This window comes from Eleutherodactylus coqui, chromosome 1, assembly GCF_035609145.1.
Source record: "Eleutherodactylus coqui strain aEleCoq1 chromosome 1, aEleCoq1.hap1, whole genome shotgun sequence".
In the NCBI taxonomy this organism is placed as follows: domain Eukaryota; kingdom Metazoa; phylum Chordata; class Amphibia; order Anura; family Eleutherodactylidae; genus Eleutherodactylus; species Eleutherodactylus coqui.
Genome location: NC_089837.1, coordinates 469,938,907 through 469,959,672, shown reverse-complemented (window position 1 = coordinate 469,959,672; position 20,766 = coordinate 469,938,907). Strand labels below are relative to the sequence as shown.

The 20,766-nt window shown below is 46.0% G+C and overlaps 1 protein-coding gene across 1 annotated transcript in view; it reads left to right on the top strand.

Moving 5' to 3' along the window:
* MARCHF9 (membrane associated ring-CH-type finger 9) overlaps window positions 1-20,399 on the top strand; it is a 218,654-nt gene extending 198,255 nt beyond the window's left edge. Inside the window, exon 5 of the mRNA XM_066584393.1 lies at window positions 19,295-20,399. Coding sequence (XP_066440490.1) covers window positions 19,295-19,623 — 329 coding nt within the window. The 3' untranslated portion in view covers window positions 19,624-20,399. The remainder of the gene's footprint in view (window positions 1-19,294) is intronic.
* Window positions 20,400-20,766: the final 367 nt, after the last annotated feature.

Genomic DNA, 20,766 nt, shown 5'->3' with positions numbered 1-20,766 from the left:
CAGGAAGAGAGTGCTGTCAGTGCGAAGGACACAGCAGCCTGCCCCAGCGCCGGAGACCAGTGCGAGGGACCAGGATGTCGCCGGCTAGTTGAATATTGCTGTGTTTTTTGTTTTTTTTTATCTAGTGTAGCTAGGGCTTATTATCAGGGTAGGTCTTACTATCAGGGAAATGTGGTAGGATTAAGGTGGGGCATTACAGCGGGCTAAGCAGGCACTCACATTCAGCAGCCAGACAAGCAATGTCCTCCATGCCCATACAGCCCCAAATGTTAAAGGGAGTCTGTCCAACTTTTCTTCATAAAAATCCCAGCACTTCTGTTAAAAATCAACAATTTCATTAAAATGTATTAATTGCATCATAAAAAGTATCCAGGCAGTGTGATTACAACAGCACCTACGTGTTTACAGCATTACCGCTCTTAGGCCTCATGTCCACGGGGACAGATCCACAGCGGGTCACCCGCACACGTGATCCGCGCCCCATAGGGATGCATTGGATACCCGCAGCTAATTAAATACCTGCAGATGTCATTTTCCCCTGAGGCGCGAATTGCATTTGCGGGAAAACACCCGCAGCATGCTCTATTTTAGTGCGGGTCTCCCGCGGGGGCGGCTCCCGCAGGCTTCTATTGAAGCCTATGGAAGCTGTCCGGATTTGCGGCACACCCACAGCCCATTTGCGCGCACACTCCGGCGCGGGAGAGCAGGAGTTCAAAAACAAAAAGAGTGCCCGGCTCATGCGCGCGGCGCGCTGCTGGCGTGGCGAGCACATCCGCCGGCCCAAAGAAAGAAGATACGGCTGCGACGGAGGGCAGATCCGCTGCGTCTGGACAGGTAAGTAATTCTTCTTTTTAGACCTCATGTCCGCGGGAAAGGAGGGAGCCGCTGCGGGATTCTGCATGAAGAATCCGCGGCGGGCCTGATTTTCCCCGTGGACATGAGGTCTTAATCATGGCCTGAGTCTGGCAGTCTGATGGAGATTTTGAAGAAGATCACAAAGTTCCCTTTATTAACTGTAATCGATGCTCCACTCCACAAAGTTAACTCTAAGGACTCCTTTACACTGGCGATCGCAATATCGCTGTGAAAAAATCGCTGAAAAATCGTGACTTTTTTTAGCACTTAAACACAGCTGTATTTTCACTTACTTTCATGTGATTTTATCGCCAGTGTGAAGGCGGCCTTAAAGCGCTTTCTGCACTGTATGCAAATGTGCAGTAGACAATCCATTGGGTGGTCCATCTCTGGCCCAGGCTGTCTTCTGTCTCTGATGTTTAATCATGCTCACTGTGGTTTGGTTGCTGGAGACGTCTTGCGTGCTCTCGTGCGCAACTGAGAATAGCGCATGCGCATGATGGCATTGATAACGTAACCGATGGGCAATAAGTCATCGCTCATGTGCTAGATCCCCCTCAGTAGTGCATGCTCAGGGGAACGTGTTTAAACATCAGAGGTAGAAGACAGCACAGAGAAGAGCGTAGACGCTCAGCAGACAATTCACCTCGCATTTGCTTGTAGCGTTAAAAGGACTTCAAAGACTGATAATTGTAGAGTAGAACCTTCATTCTATTAAAGGTAGCTTCATAATCTTCAAGACCGCCATCTAAGATTACCATTGTTTATTATGGGTACTTTTACATGGGCCAACAGTAGCTCCTATGCATTGGTAGTCCAAGACTGACTGGTGAGCGCTGCTCTTGTAGACAGCACTGGTTAAACGAAGCAGTTGAAGTGTCTTAGACTAATGATGCATACTAATGCCCAGTGTACACCCAACAGTCGTCCCGTGTAAAAATGCTTAGTCGGCCGTGTAACGGCTACAACGCCACCGAAAATGATGTGAGCAGGTGCACAAATCTCCCGTTTGTGCGCCCATTTAGACGGCCCGGGTGCGGCGAGTACACGCCAAGCCTGGGATACCGTCGGGTGGGCGGGAGACAGTTTAGCTCTACTAAACTGCCTCCCCCTTTGCTCCCCCCCCGCAGCTCTGGGCAACGGGAGAGGGTGGGATGGGGCGGAAGCTAGTGTGCTAAGCTCCCACCCCCTCTCCGGCCCTTGTTGGCTTCCAGCAATGAGATGGGGCGGGAGGTTAGCAACTAGCTCCCGCCCCGTCCCTCCCATTGCAAACAGCCGTCAAGGCGTGGAGAGGAGGAGGAGGAGGGAAGGGGCTGGGAGTTTAGTAGTCACTCTGTTAAACTCCCTCCCACCTCCCTTCCCTGACAGCTCCCATAGGGTAGTATGGGAGGAGTCTATGGGAGCCGCTGCCGTATTCTGGCCAGAAAATAGTTCCTAAACTATCTTTTCTGGCAGGCGTAAAAATGCCCGACCAGAATGCGCACCGTATGCGCTATCTTCACCGGCCGGGCGCTTTTATGCCCCGGGAATACGCCCATCTGAACTAATGCATTGTAAACCAATGCATCAGATGGGGAGCGTATATCGGTCGGCCATGAAAGCGCGGCTGGTATACGCTAGTGTGGATGAAGCCTAAGAGTGTAGAAAGAGGATACTGGCTCAGTTAACAATCATTGTTTGTCTCAAGTAAAACCATGCGGCCATTATCAATCAACAGTCAGTTAACCCTTTCCAATCCACTGTCTGACCTCTGAAGACATTATGATTTAAGGCTGTACTGCTCCGATGTTGGAAGATGTCCGTCAGGATTCTCTTACTGTATATTGCCAGCCTCTCTGCTGTTGGAGCCTATCCAACGTTTCACCTCATGCAGTACTGGCTTTAGCCAGCATATAGCGCCGTTTTATAATGGCCGAAAAAGAGTAGGCCCCCTAGGAAAACCAGGATAACAATGGATTTTTAAACAGTCAGCTCGAAAACTTGCATGTCTGCTTGGCTTTTCGTCACATCTTCACTGCATCTTGGTGGCCACTACATGAGACCAGTCGGTAAGAGGTAGAGTAGGTACCGTGAGATACTCCTGGGGGCTCCAGAGTCAACACGTACTTGTACTGAGAGATCGCTTCATGTAACGGATTTTCTCAGAGAATTCAGTAATCAAACCTCCACAAGTGATCTGAGACATTTCTGCTTTGTCTGAAGATACACTGCTAAGGCAATAATTAAAAAGCAAGTGCAGGAAACAGACCCTGAACCGCTTGTTTGAGGTCATTGATTTACATTATATTAGTCACATGAATTTCTTCTGAGGAAATAAAATGAGCATGAATATTTTTGATCTTCCCGCACGCAGTTCTATTGAAAATCCAATAGAAAATCATAAATTTGTGCTTTTAACCCAAAATTTATTTGCCATGATATGTACACTCATTGTCAAAAACAAGCTAGAAGGAGTTGTCGGAATCAAATTAAACTTTATATATGTTTTTGGAACATTGATATAAGTGATTATAGTATCAGAGCAAAAGGATAATTTACTGTGGAAAACTCACCACTTGAAGATAGGCTCTAGTACCCATTTGTCCCGCCTCTAGCTTGGATACAAGATGTGATACAGGCGGGCATGGAGGCTCTAGTACCCTGTTGTACCGCCTGTAGCTTGGATACAAGATGTGATACGGGCGGGCATGGAGGCTCTAGTACCCTGTTGTACCGCCTCTAGCTTGGATACAAGATGTGATACGGGCGAGCATGGAGGCTCTAGTACCCTGTTGTACCACCTCTAGCTTGGATACAAGATGTGATACGGGCGAGCATGGAGGCTCTAGTGGCCTGTTGGACCGCCTCTAGCTTGGATACAAGATGTGATACGGGCGGGCATGGAGGCTCTAGTACCCTGTTGTACCGCCTCTAGCTTGGATACAAGATGTGATACGGGCGAGCATGGAGGCTCTAGTACCCTGTTGTACCACCTCTAGCTTGGATACAAGATGTGATACGGGCGAGCATGGAGGCTCTAGTGGCCTGTTGGACTGCCTCTAGCTTGGATACAAGATGTGATACGGGCGGGCATGGAGGCTCTAGTACCCTGTTGTACCGCCTCTAGCTTGGATACAAGATGTGATACGGGCGAGCATGGAGGCTCTAGTACCCTGTTGTACCACCTCTAGCTTGGATACAAGATGTGATACGGGCGAGCATGGAGGCTCTAGTGGCCTGTTGGACTGCCTCTAGCTTGGATACAAGATGTGATACGGGGGGGCCTGATGGTTCTAGTACCCTATTGTACCGCCTCTAGCTTGGATACAGGAGGTGATACGCATGGGCGTGAAAGTTATAGTACCCTGTTTTACCACCTCTTGCTTGGATGCAAGATGTGATACAGGCAGGCATTGGGGCTCTAGTACCCTGTTGTACCGCCTCTAGCTTGGATACAACATGTGATACAGACGGGCATGGAGGCTCTAGTATACTGTTGTACCACCTCTAGCTTGGATAAAAGCAGTGATACGGACAGACATAGAAGCTCTAGTACCCTGTTGTACTGCCTCTAACTCGAATACAAGATGTGATATGGGCAGGCTTGAAGGCTCCAGTACCCTGTTGTACAACCTCTAGCTTGGATGCAAGATGTAATACGGACAGGCCAGGAGGCTCTAGTACCCTGTTGGGCCTCTTTTAGCTTGGATGCAAGATGTGATACGGGCGGGCATGGAGGCTCTAACACCCTCTTGTATTGCCTCCAGCTTGGATACAAGATGTGATACGGGTGGGCATGGAGACTCTAGTCCCCTTTTGTACCGCCTCTAGCTTGGATACAAGAGGTGATACAGATGGGCATGGAAGCTCTAGTACCCTTTTGTACTACCTCTAGCTTGGATACAAGATGTGATGCGGGCAAGCATGTAGGCTCTAGTAGCCTGTTTTACTGCCTCTAGCTTGGATATAAGATGTGATATGTGCGGGCATGGAAGTTCTAGTACCCTGTTGCCCTGCCTCTAGCTTGGATACATGATGTGATACGGGCAGGCCAGGAGGCTCTAGTACCCTGTTGCCCTGCCTCTAGCTTGGATACATGATGTGATACGGTCAGCCCAGGAGGCTCTAGTACCCTGTTGCCCTGCCTCTAGCTTGGATACATGATGTGATACGGGCAGGCCAGTAGGCTCTAGTACCCTGTTGCCCTGCCTCTAGCTTGGATACACGATGTGATACGGGCAGGCTTGGAGGCTCTAGTACCTTGTTGTTCTGCCTCTAGCTTGGATGCTAGATGTGGTACAGACGGGCATGGAGGCTCTAGTACCCTGTTGCCCTGCCTCTAGCTTGGATACACGATGTTATACGGGCAGGCTTGGAGGCTCTAGTACCTTGTTGTTCTGCCTCTAGCTTGGATGCTAGATGTGGTACAGACGGGCATGGAGGCATACATGTTCCATATGGTAGCCCTAGGATTACGGGAGGATGGCCAATAGGGTTTAGGAATCATTGCCATGGCAACGGTGAGGGGAGGGGTCCTTGGAGTCAGCAGAAAAATATGGTGGGAGGGAAAGCAAGGGCTGGCTAGCTACCTTGCCCTTTGATTGTTTAATTGGTGGGTCTGTCACCTCTTCGCTTTGCCAGGTCGGTGCCCTGCAAAGTTGGTGGGTGTCTAGCCAGGGTATGGTTAGTCTACCTCGGTGTCAGGAGGTCGATGACTAGAGGCAAGTTGGTGAGCCTCCTAAATCAGTTGGTTTGTGGCGGTAGGCGTGTGTTGGGAAATGGGGTTGCCCGAGTCGGTTATTATGCAACAGGTGGCAGTTACAACTATTTCCTGGGTGGTGAGGCGACAGAGTGGTCCAGGGCTCCAAGGATCTCTCCCCAGTTTTTCCAGAGGGTTATAAAATGTTGTTTTATGTTAATGTTGTTTGTTAATAAATTTGGCTGCTGTGGCCAAAATTATCCAAAAATGAAATGGTGTCAGTGGTTACTTTAGGTAAGTGGGGTGAGGGAGGTTTTGAAGGGGCATGGCTACAGCGGAGACGACTCCGTTATACCCGGGTCATGACACCTCTTTCTAGGTGCTTGATTTTTTTTTTTGACAAACAGTGTTTATGCATTGAATGTAATGTCGGCAGTTGCTGTAAGACATATTCAATCCTCTTTTTTTTAACTTGTCAGTATACGCCGATCCTTCATTAGGATGAAAATCAATTTCCAGAGCTGAGTAGCCTTGGAGTGAAGCTCCACTTCTCATTAAGTTTATTTAGCTTTACTTTGCTTAGAGTAGAAAAAATGTGTTGCTTCCTGAAACCATCAACAAGCAGGATAGCAGCTTCTGACAGATCTTATTATGATTTCATTTTTATTCTAATTAAAATCGCTAATTCACATAATCGGGTTGAAGATGTTATTTGCAGGAGCTTGTAGGAAGGATGAAAGTATCAGCCCTGTTTAATGAAGGAAATGTGATAGTTACTTGGGTTTTCTGCACAACTGTTTAATCCAGTTTATATTACAGACCCTGTAGTAGCCCTGAGAACATGCTATGTAGAGCGTCGATCCCAGTCTGGGGACCACTTTCCATAAGCGGTCACCATGCTGGGCGAAATGTGAGTCTGTGGACAGATGGCAGGGCATGTCTCACCCTGCAGGGAGGTATGTGGTACAAATATTGGGGTGTAGCACGCAAATGTAGTTGTTGCCACTATGGTGGAAAGAGAGCTACTGTGTGAAGTGTGATGGCAAATACAAGAGGTCTGTGGAAGAGCATGGGTGAAGCTGAAAGCACTGTACTGGAAGAGAGCCCTCCTGTATCTAAAGGAACTATAATCTGATCCCACAAAGGGCCGAGAGGTTGAGACTGTGTGGCCAAGGTTTTAAGGACAGTGTTGCCAAGTAAAGATTGTTTCTAGTGTTCAGCGAACTTTTGAGAAGCTTGCTTGGCTGGTTCACCGAATTTCGACAAAAAGTTTAGTTCTGGCCAAATTAGTTTTAACCAAAGTGGAACGAAGAAGAAGGAAGAAGGAGGAGGAAATTTTTGTGTGTTTGGCAGAAAAGAACCACTCAAGGTTCGGGCTCATGACTAACTGTACTTTTAGCAAAGTTCAACCCAAAACAGGGTTCTACTGTTTTAGTTTGCTCAACACTTGTTACTGTTCACTGCAATCTGTGTTCCATCCCTTAAACCTACCTCCGACACAGGACCCACAAACTCTTCAGTGGGGTTTATAGAAGTGGATTTGGTACCATGACTTCCATATACCCTAATATAGCTTCTGATGAACAGAAATGCTTGTAGAAGTAGAGAAAAATGTAATAAAAATTACAGATCATCCAACAGCAGAACCGTCAGGGTTTCCATATAGCAAAATGAGATTTTTTTTAATTGCAGAGTAAAAACAAAAATACATAAAACCTAAAAACTAAAAAGTTATTTAGGCTGTTTTGCAAAGCTGCTAGATTTTATTTTTAATAGAATCAATAGTAAAAAAAAGGTCAAGCTCCTATGGGAGCCCATGGTACCAGCCGCAGGTGGGAGGGAGTTTAGCAGCATGCCTGCTAAACTCCCTCCTCCTGTCTCCTCCCCCTGTGCAGGCTCACCTGTCCTCTCCTCCCCACTGGCTCTCTGCAATGGGAGGAGGCGGGATGGATGGGGCTTAGCTCTGCCCCTCCCCTCCCATTGCTGGTTGTGGACAAGGGGCCGGACGTGGGCAGAGCTAAGCCCCCTCCCATCGCAAAGAACAAGCGGGGAGGAGAGGACAGGTGAGTTTGCAATGGGGAGTAAGGGAAAAGGTATGATGGCATGGTAGTCTCTGCGTATATGTGCCGGGACCCATGCTGTCTGAATGGGCGCACAAACTTGTCTTTGCGGCTCAGCGCCTAGGATTTGTCTTACCTTGGTGTCCTAGAAATGAGACATTATATATTTGCCCCAAAGTAGTTTATCACGCTACCATTTATTATGTGATTTATAAATAGAAGATATATTTATAGTCTGACATTTCCTATTTAACCAATCTGCATGAAAGATGTCCCCTGCATATGTACTTCCACAGAATCAGGACAGTCATACATGATTTATATCACACAGGTCTGGAATACAGAAATTCTCCACCTATTCCTACAGTCAATGGATTTGCTTAGAAGCGAGTCTGAATTACCAGCTGTAATATGTGATTGTTTAGACTACACTTACTGCAATATTTTTATACTATAGGATTTTATAGATATTAGAGGGGTTTTCTAGACAAATACTATTGATGACCTATCCTCAGGATAGAATACATCATCGACGGGCACTGCATGAATACAAAATGGGGTGTGAAAGGACGTGAAGAATTACAGAAAACCACAAAAACATAAAATTACATCCAAAAAGATAGAAATGCACAATCAGAATAAAAAAGCCCATCATTTTATTAATTAATGGCAATTAACAATTGCACTGGACAATTAGAAGCATTTACAAATGCCAGATTGCATGGCTATTAAATAGTATGTTTCATAAATTGATTGCAAAAACACCTGTAAAGGTGCACAAATGGCAAAACTGCTTGCGTCCGTAATTAGTGTATGCGTAGGCTCAAAAGCAATACGCAGGGAAACTTAAAGATGGCGCAAATGGTACCATTCCAGGCACTAATGTACTATAGACACATAGACATATCAAATATAAATGTCCTCAATTAGGCCTCCTAAACACAGGCGGATATTTGCTGCGGAATCTGCTTCCGCACCGCGAATCTGCGGGAAAACCTCCTATTACTACCTATGGAGATCTGCTGCTTCCTACACACGAGCAGAAATCAATAGTGATTTCCGTTCACAACAGGGAAAAATTGCAGCATGCTCCATTTTCATGTAGGCTTCACACGGACGGCTTCCATTCAAGTCAATGGATGCCGTCCAACCAGTGGCCCATCTGCAGTGAACACTGCGAACAGGTTGCGAAAAAAAACATTAAAAAAAAATCTGTACTGCGCATGTGCGACAGCGAGCCACCGGGTCTATCGCCCGTACAGAAAAGATAGTGACAGAGCCGGTAGGCGCGGATGCCGCTGCTGCCAGAGCCTGATTTCGCTGTGGGATTCTGCATTCGGAATCTGTCTCTGTCGTGTGCAGGAGGCCTTAGGCCTAACGTCTACACAGAAAATCAGGCCCGCCGCGGATTCTTCATGCAGAATCCCGCAGCGGGTCCCTCCTTTCCCGCGGACATGAGGCCTAAACAGAAGATTTACTTACCTGTTCGGACGTTGCGGATCTTACCTCCGGCACGGGCGGATCTTCTTTCCTTCCGCCCGGCGGATGTGCTCGCTGGTTATTTAACTATCTGCGGGTGTCCAATGCATCGCTATGGGGCGCGGATCACGCGTGCAGGACACCCGCTGCGGATCTGTCCCCGTGGGCATGAGGCCTCAGTCTTCATCTGACCATGATCCCTATCACACCTCTGCATGGAGCAGACTGGGACTGGTTCTTCGGGTTTGGCTCCTCTATTCTCCAGGAGCCGTGAGTGCATCTCATCCTGATGCATGGACCCAATATGTGGTGTTTTTTTTTTAAATACCTCTTTCCAATGTTTGCCCTAACGATTCTTTAATATTAATTTTGCAGGAATTCCTCTGTGATGTCTTTATTGTCCACATCTTATAGCAATATTATTTATTGATCTATTTATTTATGGACTTTGGGAATTAAAATCTTGCTCTTTCGTATGGTAACTTCTAATTGAGGAGGCATTATGAGTGACTGTATTTAGTTACTGTGACACCGGTCTACAGTTTGGGTCCCTGATGAGCCAAAGTAATGTTTGCTGCAATGCATTGGCTGCTTTTTTATAATTGGGCTATATGTGTGTGTCTTGGGTTATCAGAGGGAGTTTATTATGGTCATATGTGATTGTTTCTGGCTTATAACAAGGCCATTCTGAGACATTGGAAATATTCTACATAGTTGTTAATTCTACTCTGTGTACGTTTTTCAAGCTATTCTCTTATAACCATCTAGTAACATTGGTCCTTTTTATAAAGATTATTTATTATTAGTTACAGTTCCAGCCCCCTTTGTTTCTTCCTTGTTTTTTTTCTCCTTTTTGTCCCCAATTTAAGGGTCTATGATTGAAATACAGGGTGAGGTTCCAGGACAGGGTCGCCCCTTCTGGGGTGGGTGCTCCGTATTTTTAGCGGGCACAAAAGGGTACTATAGGGGGTATCTCAGGGGCCTCACCTTTTCTACACATACTTTTCTCTATTCTCCTACCCTTCTGGATAACCCTCCCCAATACAACCAAAGAAAGGATAGATCATCAATAGCTGATCAGCTGGGTCCATCGATTTGCTCCACCAGCTGATAAGTTGTTCAGGTGCCTGCCATCAGCAACACAACACAGTGTAGAAAGCAGAATGCTTTCACCCCTGTGTAGTGGCCAGCGTTGGTAAAATCAATGACAGCTGTACCTGCAATTACCAGCACTGGCCACTACACAAGGATCTGAATTATCTGCTTCCACTCTGTACCCTGTGCTGTGGCAGTGACATCAAGCACCAGAACAACTGACCATCCGGGATCCCCAGCAGCAGACACCAGCCAATCAACTAATGATGAACTATCCTAAGGATAGTTCATCAATAGGATTTGCCCGGAAAACTCCTTTAAAACCCAGTTTCAGTGGTCTACTAGACATTTGTGGGGTTCTATGTAGGAAATATGTCACCTGTATATTTTTTGTATGCGTACCATTGAATTTGGCTTGATGGTGGACTGGATAGCATAGTCTAATAAGCTCCAGGGCTTATTTTCAGGGAATTTCTTATTTTACGTACTCAGCAGACTTGGTCTAGGTCCTTACTGCTGCTTTTCAGGGCCCCGGTGTGATTCACACAGTCCTCGGCCACCCACACAGGATCACTTCCTGGTTACGGAATTCATAAAACCTGCCTCCTCGAAGCGATGGCTGTGATTGGTTCTTTGAGTACTGCATTAATTGTTTGAGACGCAATGTTTGAAGAACCAATCACAGCCATCGCGTCGTGGAGGTGGGACTTACAAATTGACTAAGTGGTGGCTCAGCCAATTCATATATCCCGCTTCCTCGAAGTAATGTCTATGGTTGGTTCTTCGAGTGCTGCTCAGCCAATCAATGCAGCGCTTAAAGAAGCAATCACAGCCATCCCTTTGTGGAGGCAGGATTTATGACTCCCGTAACCAGGAAGTGATCTTGTGTTGGCGACCGAGGACTGTGGAAACCGCGCCAGGAAAACAGCGGGAAGGACCTGGACAGAGCCTGTTAGGTAATGTGGTTCTATTTTTTTGTTATGTAATGTAACTAGGGCTTATTTTCAGAGTAGTGCTTATACTTCAAGCCTCCCCGAATATCCTGAAAAATCAGGCTATGGCTTATTTTCAGGGTAGGTCTTATTTTCGGGGAAGCACAGTATTTAAATTAAAACCAACCAATAGAGTCACTTGTGGCTTCTTTACTGCTCTTTCTGACATGTCAACCATGCTCCATCCTGTGTTATATGGGGTTGATATTGTTGGCCAGGAGTAGAGATGAGCGAGCATACTCAGCCACGCCCCTTTTTCGCCTGAGCGCCACGATTTTCAAGTACTTCCATACTCGGGCGAAAAGATTCGGGGGGCGCTGTGGGTGAGTGGGGGGTTGCAGCGGGGAGTGAGGGGGAGAGGGAGAGAGAGAGGGCTCCCCCCTGTTCCCCGCTGCTACCCCCCGCTCCGCCACGCCTCCCCCCGCCCGCCGGCGCCCCCCGAATCTTTTCACCCAAGTACGGAAGTACTCGAAAATCGCGGTGCTCGATCGAGTAATTACTCGAAACGAGTACGTTCGCTCATCTCTAGCCAGGAGCAATGCTTCCAGGGCAAAACTCCTCAGCACCAGAGCATACAATAGAGCCTCATATGTGCCTCATTATGGTTCTGCCCCCAAAAAAGAATAATTTGGTTTTGCGCAATGAGGCCTAAGTTGTTTTTAAGATTTGATTTAATAATGGCTAAGCTGATTCTGAAGAATACAGAGGCTGGAGTTTATACTAGACGGTAATCAACTTACTTCTGACTTCCTTATTTCCTCCATGTGCCAGTTCTCCAATTATGAAGATGGCTCATTTATACAAAGTGTTTTTGTGCCGCCTGCATTTTGGAGCTGCACCCACTTTACAAAAGTGTTGCTTACTATTTACAAATGCATATACATTTGGTGCAGGTAACCAATCATATACAATATACCAGCTGACCTGACTTTGGCGTTTCATAATAAAATTTACGACAGATTTACACTCCTAAAGAAGTTTTATCAGGGGGAAGAACATGCATATATACCGGTATATGCAACCAGACACAATTGTAATAAATGTTTCTCGACGACCCATCCTCCTGAGGGCTCTTTCACATGACTGTATGCATTTTTGTGGTCACCCGTACGCACCATAAAATCGCATGAATGAAGAATTGGTGCAATCGAGTCCCAAACTTTAGCCGCGGATTTTCTGCCATTCACCTGGGCAGCTGCTGCGTACCGGCAAAAAAATCCATTGATTGGCAGAAATCCTCAGAATGACTGCTAATGCCGAGTAACTGCCTCCCTTTTTTCCCCCGCATCCATAGAGGTCTATGGGAGCTTCCTGCGTATCTCAGCAAAAGGTAGGGCAAGACCTATCATTTGACGCGGCATATAAAATCGGTGACCGAATACGGTCCCTGATATGCAGTTTTCCCTGGCGCAATTTGTTTTACGCACCCCTAAAACATTCATCTGAATGAGTACATTGGAATCCAATGCTTCAGACGATCTAGACTTCTGGGCGATTTTTTGACGCAGCTGCGTATATACCAGTGATGGGCAACCTTTTGAGCTCGGTGTGCCAAAATTCGCCAAAAAAACGAGCATAACTCGGGTGGTGAGTCATTTCGAGAAAAAGTTTTTTAGTTTAAATAACAAAAAAGTATAATTGTAATGTATAACTGTATTTAGTAAACCTAAAACACCCATAGCACAGGCCCTCACCTCTCCCAGCCTCCCCGTCACTTATCTCAGTAATGATGAGCCCCCAGCAGTGACAGCGGCCCCCTACAGCGCCCCCCCAGCAGCGACAGCAGTCCCCCAGCAGTGACAGCGGCCCCCCAGCAGCAACAACGCCCCCCCCCCCCCCCTCAGCAGCGGAACCAAGTGGTAAGAGACGCCAGGGGAGGGGGAAGGAGGATCCCGGCTGCACACTGATATAACAGTGTGCGCCGGGATCAGCGCTGCTACCTGTAATAGTGCGGGTTAGTGAATACCAGCAGGGGAGCCACGGCCCCTGCTAGTATTCACCAACGGGGTGAACGTCCGACAGCGGCCGTGTGTCAGCGACTATGACTACATGTGTCAGTGCTGACACGCGACTCATAGGTTCGCCATCACGGGTATATACGGTAGCGTAAATAAGGCCAAAATAGGAGGCCACGATAAAACATTGTCCAAAAATGGCGATCATTTGAAGCATTGGATTCCAATGTATTCATTCAGATGGGCGATGTTTAGCTGCACAAAATCGGACGGACTGAAAAAATAGCACATCTGTGGCTAATTTGGCAGCTTATTTAACACGCGGCCAAAAAAGATAGGTCTTGCCTTATCTTTTGGCCACAATCAGCCGACAGCTCCAATAGAAGCCTATGGGAGCTGCCGGCAAAGGGAGGGAAGGAGTTTAGCAGTGCCTCATGCTATTGACTCTATTGAGCCATGCTGACATTAACTGCTGGCCAAAGGAATTCTTGGCTGCAGTGTATATACGCCGCACCCAGCTGTGTGAATGGGTGAAAAACCATGAGATTTAGCTGCGACTTAGTCATGTCTTTCTCTCGTTCATGCGTGTTTTTGCCCGTGATGCAGACTGCCAAAAAGCGCATGGCCCGTGTGAAAGAAGCCTATAAGATATCTTCAGAGTTACTTGCATTAAGGCATGGTTCACACTAACCAGTCTTTAAGAACAGATTTGTCGCTAACCAGGCTTTTTGTACCTTTATTTCATGGGAAAAGGACCTGTGAAACCCACACTTCCAATCTGATATCCTCAATTGAAACACCTTTTGCCAATTAACTCTTGGAGAAGTCATTAGAATAGAAGCTCACTTACCTTTTCTCCCTACAGGGTGGATGTTTACTCCGTGTACTCAAAAAGACATGAATGGTACAATTATTTGCGTGTTATTAGTTTAGTTCATTTGCACTTGTCTGTAATTGTGACTTGCATAACAATCAGACCACATTTTATTAGCAATCAGAGCAAACATCCAGGCAATTCCAAAGGGTTCATTTACTTTTTCTTGCAACTGTAAACATGTCCAGGTTGTGATGATATATTGCATTATTCTTTATCAAATCAGCTGTTTTGAGTAATGAACTTGTTGTGGTCCCGGCTCCCCAAATAAAGTTGTGATTTATGACAGTGAAGTAATTTTCTGGTTAGCTGACTACTGCATAAAATTTTAATTAGACAAGCAACATATTAGTTGTTATTCCATTTCCAGTAAAACTGAGGAGGAAGGTGCTGCCTCTGTAGAGGGGATATTATCGCTGTTGGTTTATGCAGAATTTACAGGAAACTCTATGGGAAAATTAAAGGAGCAACGGAACAACCAGGGAAATAAACAGCGTTTCAGACAGAACCCTTTATTGGTCATATCTACTTAGATTTCCCCTTTATCTGAATGGAAGGCAGCGCTATATTACAGAATATAGCCGACAAACAGAGAGGAAAACGAATTATTGCACAGAGCCGTGGATTCTGTTTCCATGTACATGCTCGCTTGTAGAAGTCACAATGTTCCCTCTGCAGTCAATGTCAATATACCCGCCAGCTGAAACAAGAAGGGCAGAGGTATAGTAATAACAGCCATAATAATAGTAATGTATATTCTTTATAGCACCAACATATTCTGCAGTAGTTAACACCTAGGGGGGCAATACAAAGGATATTGAACCATGTCCACAAGAGCGTACAGATGGGGAGAGTGATACAACATGCTCACAGTGCTGATTTGTCCCGTACATCAGCTATTTATGGGCCTAATGGAGGTAACACACATCTTCCTTAAAGGGCAACACAAGGCTCTTTAACGGCTGGGCATGTCATAAAATAAAAAAAGGGGTCAATACCTTTGTCCTGAATTGCTTGGAATGTATGTCAGGTGACCGCTGCGGCCAATCAGAGCATCACCGTCCTAACTCTAGAAACCACATTCTAGGTGCCAAGATGCCAAGATGCTAGGAGTTCGGTACAATGACACTGTGGACTCTGGTTGGCTGTAGCCAGGGGCGTAACTATAGAGGATGCAGGGGATGCGGTTGCACCCGGGCCCAGGAGCCTTAGGGGCCCATAAGGCCTCTCTTCTCCAAACAGGGAACCCAGTACTATGAGTAAAGCATTATAGTTGGGGCCCTGTTACAAGTTTTGCATCGGGGCCCGGGAGCTTCAAGTTACGCCTCTGGCTGTAGCGGTCACCTGACTTAAGTCTAACGTACACTGTAGGAGCTAGAGCCACACAGCTATTTTTTTTTTTTATTTTATGCCATTTTTTTATGTAGTGGAAAAACACCCCTTTAACACCTTAGGAGAAGTAAACTTAGACCGGAGTTTCTAATATAGGTCTTAGTATAATTTTCCGCGGGACACAATGCACTTAAAGGGGTTGTCTCGCGAAACCAAGTGGGGGTATACACTTCCGTATGGCCATATTAATGCACTTTGTAATATACATCGTGCATTAAATATGAGCCATACAGAAATTATTCACTTACCTGCTCCGTTGCTAGCGTCCTCGTCTCCATGGTTCCGTCTAAATTCGCTGGCAGCTTGCTTCTTTAGACGCGCTTGCGCAGTCCGGTCTTCTCCTTTCAGCACGAGCCGCTTCAGTGTGCTCCCCGCTACAGCTCTTCTGCGCATGCGCAGACGAGCTGTCACTGCTCGGGAGCGCGCTGGAGCGGCCATTCTGTACCTTCCTCTGTTAGAGGAAGGTGCAGAAACTGGAGCTGCCCAGCGGAGAAGCCCAGCCCAGCTGCCCAGCTGTCCCGAGAAGCCGCCCAGGTAAGTGATGGGTCGGGGGGTGATCTTCACTAACAGGTGAAGGTCCCGGGCCGCAGCGGTAGGCCCTAGAGCCCAGCGCTGGGCTCCGGAACCTAGCGCTAGGCTCCGGAACCTAGCGCTGGGCTCCGGAACCTAGCGCTGGGCTCCGGGGCCTTCGTCTGTTGTCAGGGTCTAGCGCTGGGGAGCCGGGAGCGTAGCGCTGGGGAGCCGGGGGCTAGCGCCGGTTACCTGCTGCCTGGCGGTGGGTGACTGGTCGGCGGCTGCGGTGGGTCCGGTCGGCGGCTGCGGGGCGTCTGGTTGCCATGGAGACACAGCTGGTAGTGTCTCGGGAGCGCGCACGTCGGGCTGCAGCAAGCGAAGGGAAAAGAGCCGGCGACCATCTTGGGGAAACTTTTATAAGTTGCTGAAACGCTGGAACGGTAAGTACAAACCAGCTAGAAAAGTCATTTACAGGGGGGCTTAGTAATGTATGGTTAATTAGGGGGACTGGGAAAAAAAAAATTCACTGCTTCCTCGAGACATCTCCTTTAATACATGAAGAGGCGAAGGAAATGTGCAGGGAAAACGTACAAGCGGAGTCCGCACTAAATAAGCATTGTAGCCCCTTCATTTTAAAGATCAACTAGTCTATATACCTGGCATTGCCCGGGTCTCCACTCCTGCAGCACATTCCAGGAGGTTCTGTTTTAAGTTTCTTGGGTGACAGTAGTTACATATTCGGTCCATTCATCCAATAATAACATTCGGATGTTGATCGTAGTCCTTGTGAGGATCATATTGAAAACCTTCCAGCAACAGATTGGAATGCCTTGCTGACCCTTGATGCACTTTTCTCTTTTTGAATTCGGGCCTCATGGTGTTGCGGAGTCTCTGCAGCCCTTGATGTCCTGGCTCTTTCCCCCTCATTCTTAGGTTGTCAGTCACGTTGTTCACTTGTCTCACTCGCTCTTATGGGCTTTCTGTTTTTTTTGGAGGCATTCACAGCTAAAGTATTCATCATGCTGAATCACATATCATAGCATAACATAGAATGCAATGGAAAGTAATTGTGTATGTGTGCCCACCTGTCTGCTGCAAACTGGAGGAAGCAGGAAATTGAATGGAATGTGTAACCCTTGGATGCAGGCAAGGGACGCATCTGAGGTTCTGCAATTTGCTAGGTTGACCACCAATATTTATCCAAAGCAGTGAAAGAAGTTTCCCAACTCTACCCCAGTTGACAATTTTGTCATAATTCTGCTGCTGAAATACAATAAACTGGAAATGAATCATCCATTGTACAATCATGGCCCCGATGTTTCATGCATTCTGTGGTGTGCTTTTGAGCAGCATTGTATAGCATTGTTGTGCTGACAGCATTCTATGGGGATGTAGAGACATTTGCCATTTCCAGAAGTACTATAATTGGCAGTTCAGCTTGAGAACATCCCAGTAATGATATATAATGTTCCAGCAAAAATGTAACCCTTTAAAGAAAAGGCTATTTATTTTAATTCTTCAGTTGATGTAAGCATTTGGAACACCATAGCTACTCTGTTTCTTCTAGGGGCGAGTGGGATCCTGAAGGCTCTACTGATTGGTAGCCATTGTTAGCTATAGAAAAATCCTAAAGTACTGCAAGTCTTATTAATTGAAACTAACATGTACGCAAATAGATTAGTAGGCCCTTTTAGATCATAATTAGTGATGAGTGATCATTGCCCTTAGCGAGTACCTGCCCACTCGAGACAAAAGGTTCGGGTGTCGGCGGCGGGCAGGGAGCTGCGGGGGAGAGCGGGGAGGAACGGGGGGGAGATCTCTCTCTCCCTCTCTTCTCCCCGCTCCCCCCTGCTGACTGCCGCTACTCACCGCTCCCCCGCCTCAGCACCCGAACCTTTTGTCTCGAGTGGGCAGGTACTTGCTAACAGCAATGCTTGCTCGGGCAATTGCCCTTAGCGAGTATGCTCGCTCATCTCTAATCATAATGTTAAAGTAGCACTCCAGGAAAAGGCGCATCCGTCCTAGATCCCACTAGGCACAAGAAAGTGTACAGTTCTTCATACAGTATTCAGTATAAGACAACCCATGCATTTTGGAAAGCTATGATAAGTAAAAAGGGGTAGACCCGCTCACCACCACCTGATCCAATATCTTGTAGATAGTGTTGAGCGAACCAAAACAGTAGAACCCCGTTTTGAATCGAGTTTTGCTAAAAGTTTGGATCAGTATGATCACAAACCTCAGGCAGTTTGTCTCAACTTAACTCACTAAAATTCTTATTCTTTTTTCCTTTTTACTTCTTTTTCTTTTTTTCCTTCTCCTTTTCCTTCTCATTTTTTCCTTGTTTTTTCTTCTTTTTCCTTTTTCTATGAGTAAGTGCAAAGTTTTTTTTTGTGAAACGCGTCATTCCCATTTTTACCTTATGCTCCTGTACTAGCTGTGCTTTTGTCAAGATGGAATAAAAGTTACATTTTATGTATTTGCTGGAGTGCTGGGAGATCTTTGCAACTTTTGGACTTCGAATAGCTGTCAGCCAATCGCTAGTTTGGCCAACAGTTGTCTTCCCCTACACTCAGCTAAGCATGCGTATGTTCCGAATATAAACATGAGAAAGCCACTGCTAGACAGTTCTGGCAGTGACTTATCTCCCAAAAAGAAAAGGATTGGACAGTAGAAATCCAAATACCCAATTCTTATCCCTTCTGACATTTCTCGTCAAGGGAGAGTTGGGAGGACTCGTTATATCATTGTCTGGCCCCACCAAAATTACTGGGTTCAGCTAATCTCCAGCCAATTTCCCTGGACGAAGCTAAGGGTGAAATGTGCCCGTCGGGGTGCAGGGATTTTCAGACCCTCGGTCACGTGGTAAGCTTTATTACGTGCATAATCCTGAGCTTGGTTGTGCCTATTGTAGGTTGATATGAGTATGATTTTCTTTAGGAACTTTCTATATGTGTGACCTGAGCTGATGTATTTCCCTTGTATCGATGCTGCATTTCCTTCATGTTCTATTTTTTAAATGTTTTTATTATATATGTCATTTTCAATAAGCAATTTTTATGATAATTTCCGCAGCCCTGTCTTGGACATTGATTTTGGGGTTGTCCCCTAAAACATATGGTCACCATACATTTCGTATGAAATACTATGGAAGCGATGTCCATATTTTCTCTAGAGTCATTTCGGTCATGGGCGTAACTGTAGGGGATGCGGTTGCCCCCGGGCCCAGGAGCCTTAGGGGGCCCATAAGGCCTCTCTTCTCCATATAGGGAGCCCAGTACTATGAATAAAGCTTTATAGTTGGGGGCCCCGTTACAGGTTTTGCATTGGGGCTCAGGAGCTTCAAGTTACGTCTCTGATTTCGGTAGTTACACTCATGTATGTTTTTCCATATCTTACAGGTTTGATTATCCACGAAGGATCATCCGTCTATCGGATCTTTAAGCGATGGCAAGCTGTGAATCAGCAATGGAAGGTTCTGAACTATGATAAAACTAAGGACCTTGGGGAACCTATTAGTGGGACTACAAAGCTTGGGGGAAGGAATTCACGGACGAATCATTCTTCTCACAATGATAGAGGCCCTGGGCGGAGCCAGCGGGTTAGGACTATTTTAAACCATCACTGTGGTTATACAATCCTACACATCCTCAGCCACCTGCGGCCTAATGAACATCGAAATAGCTCAAACTCCAACAGAGAGGTGGTGATGAGAGTGACAACAGTATGAGAAATTTTTTCCGACTCGTTGAAGGAAATGGTTTGCTGCTATCCTTCACTGGCTTTACTGATACCACCACTGCAATGGTGTCAGAAAGGGAAAGAAGAGAGCTTTGTTTTGCTGGAGAAAACAGCGAATTCTGATCCCTGAGACGCCGGCCTTTCAATGCATTTTGGCCAACTGTGTTAATATATGAAACGCCCGGATTTTTATTTTTTAAAAGTTCGGCCTTCTTTTATCACCTGATACTTTTCTGTGCGTCTTATCAGCTCCAAATTCGCCCAGCCTGAATTGAAACGATAGGGTTCCCTCAAGAAAAAAAAACAAAATGTTATTGACTGAAACCAATCTCATCCGAAACGTTGAAATACGTCGAAAGCACAAGCCAGCGTTTAAAAAAGAAAAACATAAAAAAGTCATCACAAGAACCAAGTCTTACCTTTTTTACCTCAGCTTTAAAGGATGACAACACCAGAGAAAACCCTAGATAGGATACGATACCCAAACGAGAAGATACAATTATCTAAAGGTAATTGTAAAAAAAAATGCCTAAACACGAGGGTAAATACAGCAGAAATAACAAAAAGACTTTGAAGTGGTTCACAACTTTCTAAGCGATGAATAGGTGCAATAAAACATATTTTTACGGCAAAATGGGATCTTTGCAATAAGACGCTTGTACTTTCCCTGGTTTTACATTTTTTGCATGAGTAAATGTAATTTTTTTTCCTCTCTTCTCCCTGCGGGAGGATAAAGAAAAAAATATTTATATGCAAATGGTCTCCAACTACATTTCTTTTCTTTTTCTTCTTATTCATATACTGGGATGTAAAATTAAAGGCATCAGGTTTTTCCTGTAAAGTTTGCCCTCATGTCTGTATATGACGATGCAAGGGGGTCACGTTCTTACTCACCTGTAACACCCGCTTGTTTCCATACTTTAACATTAGTAGTTAGTGTACAGCAAATAACAATCATTTATTTCCATTAAATTAAAACAGTGTGCGTCACCTATGGCAGCCGATGAAGCTAAAGACCCCGTTGCAAAACTTTGGCGCTGCACAGTAAAACACGTGCGGTTTTCCATCAGCGTTTTGATGTGCAGTTAACATGCACATCAAAAATCTATATATATAAAGGTGAAAGCCCTCA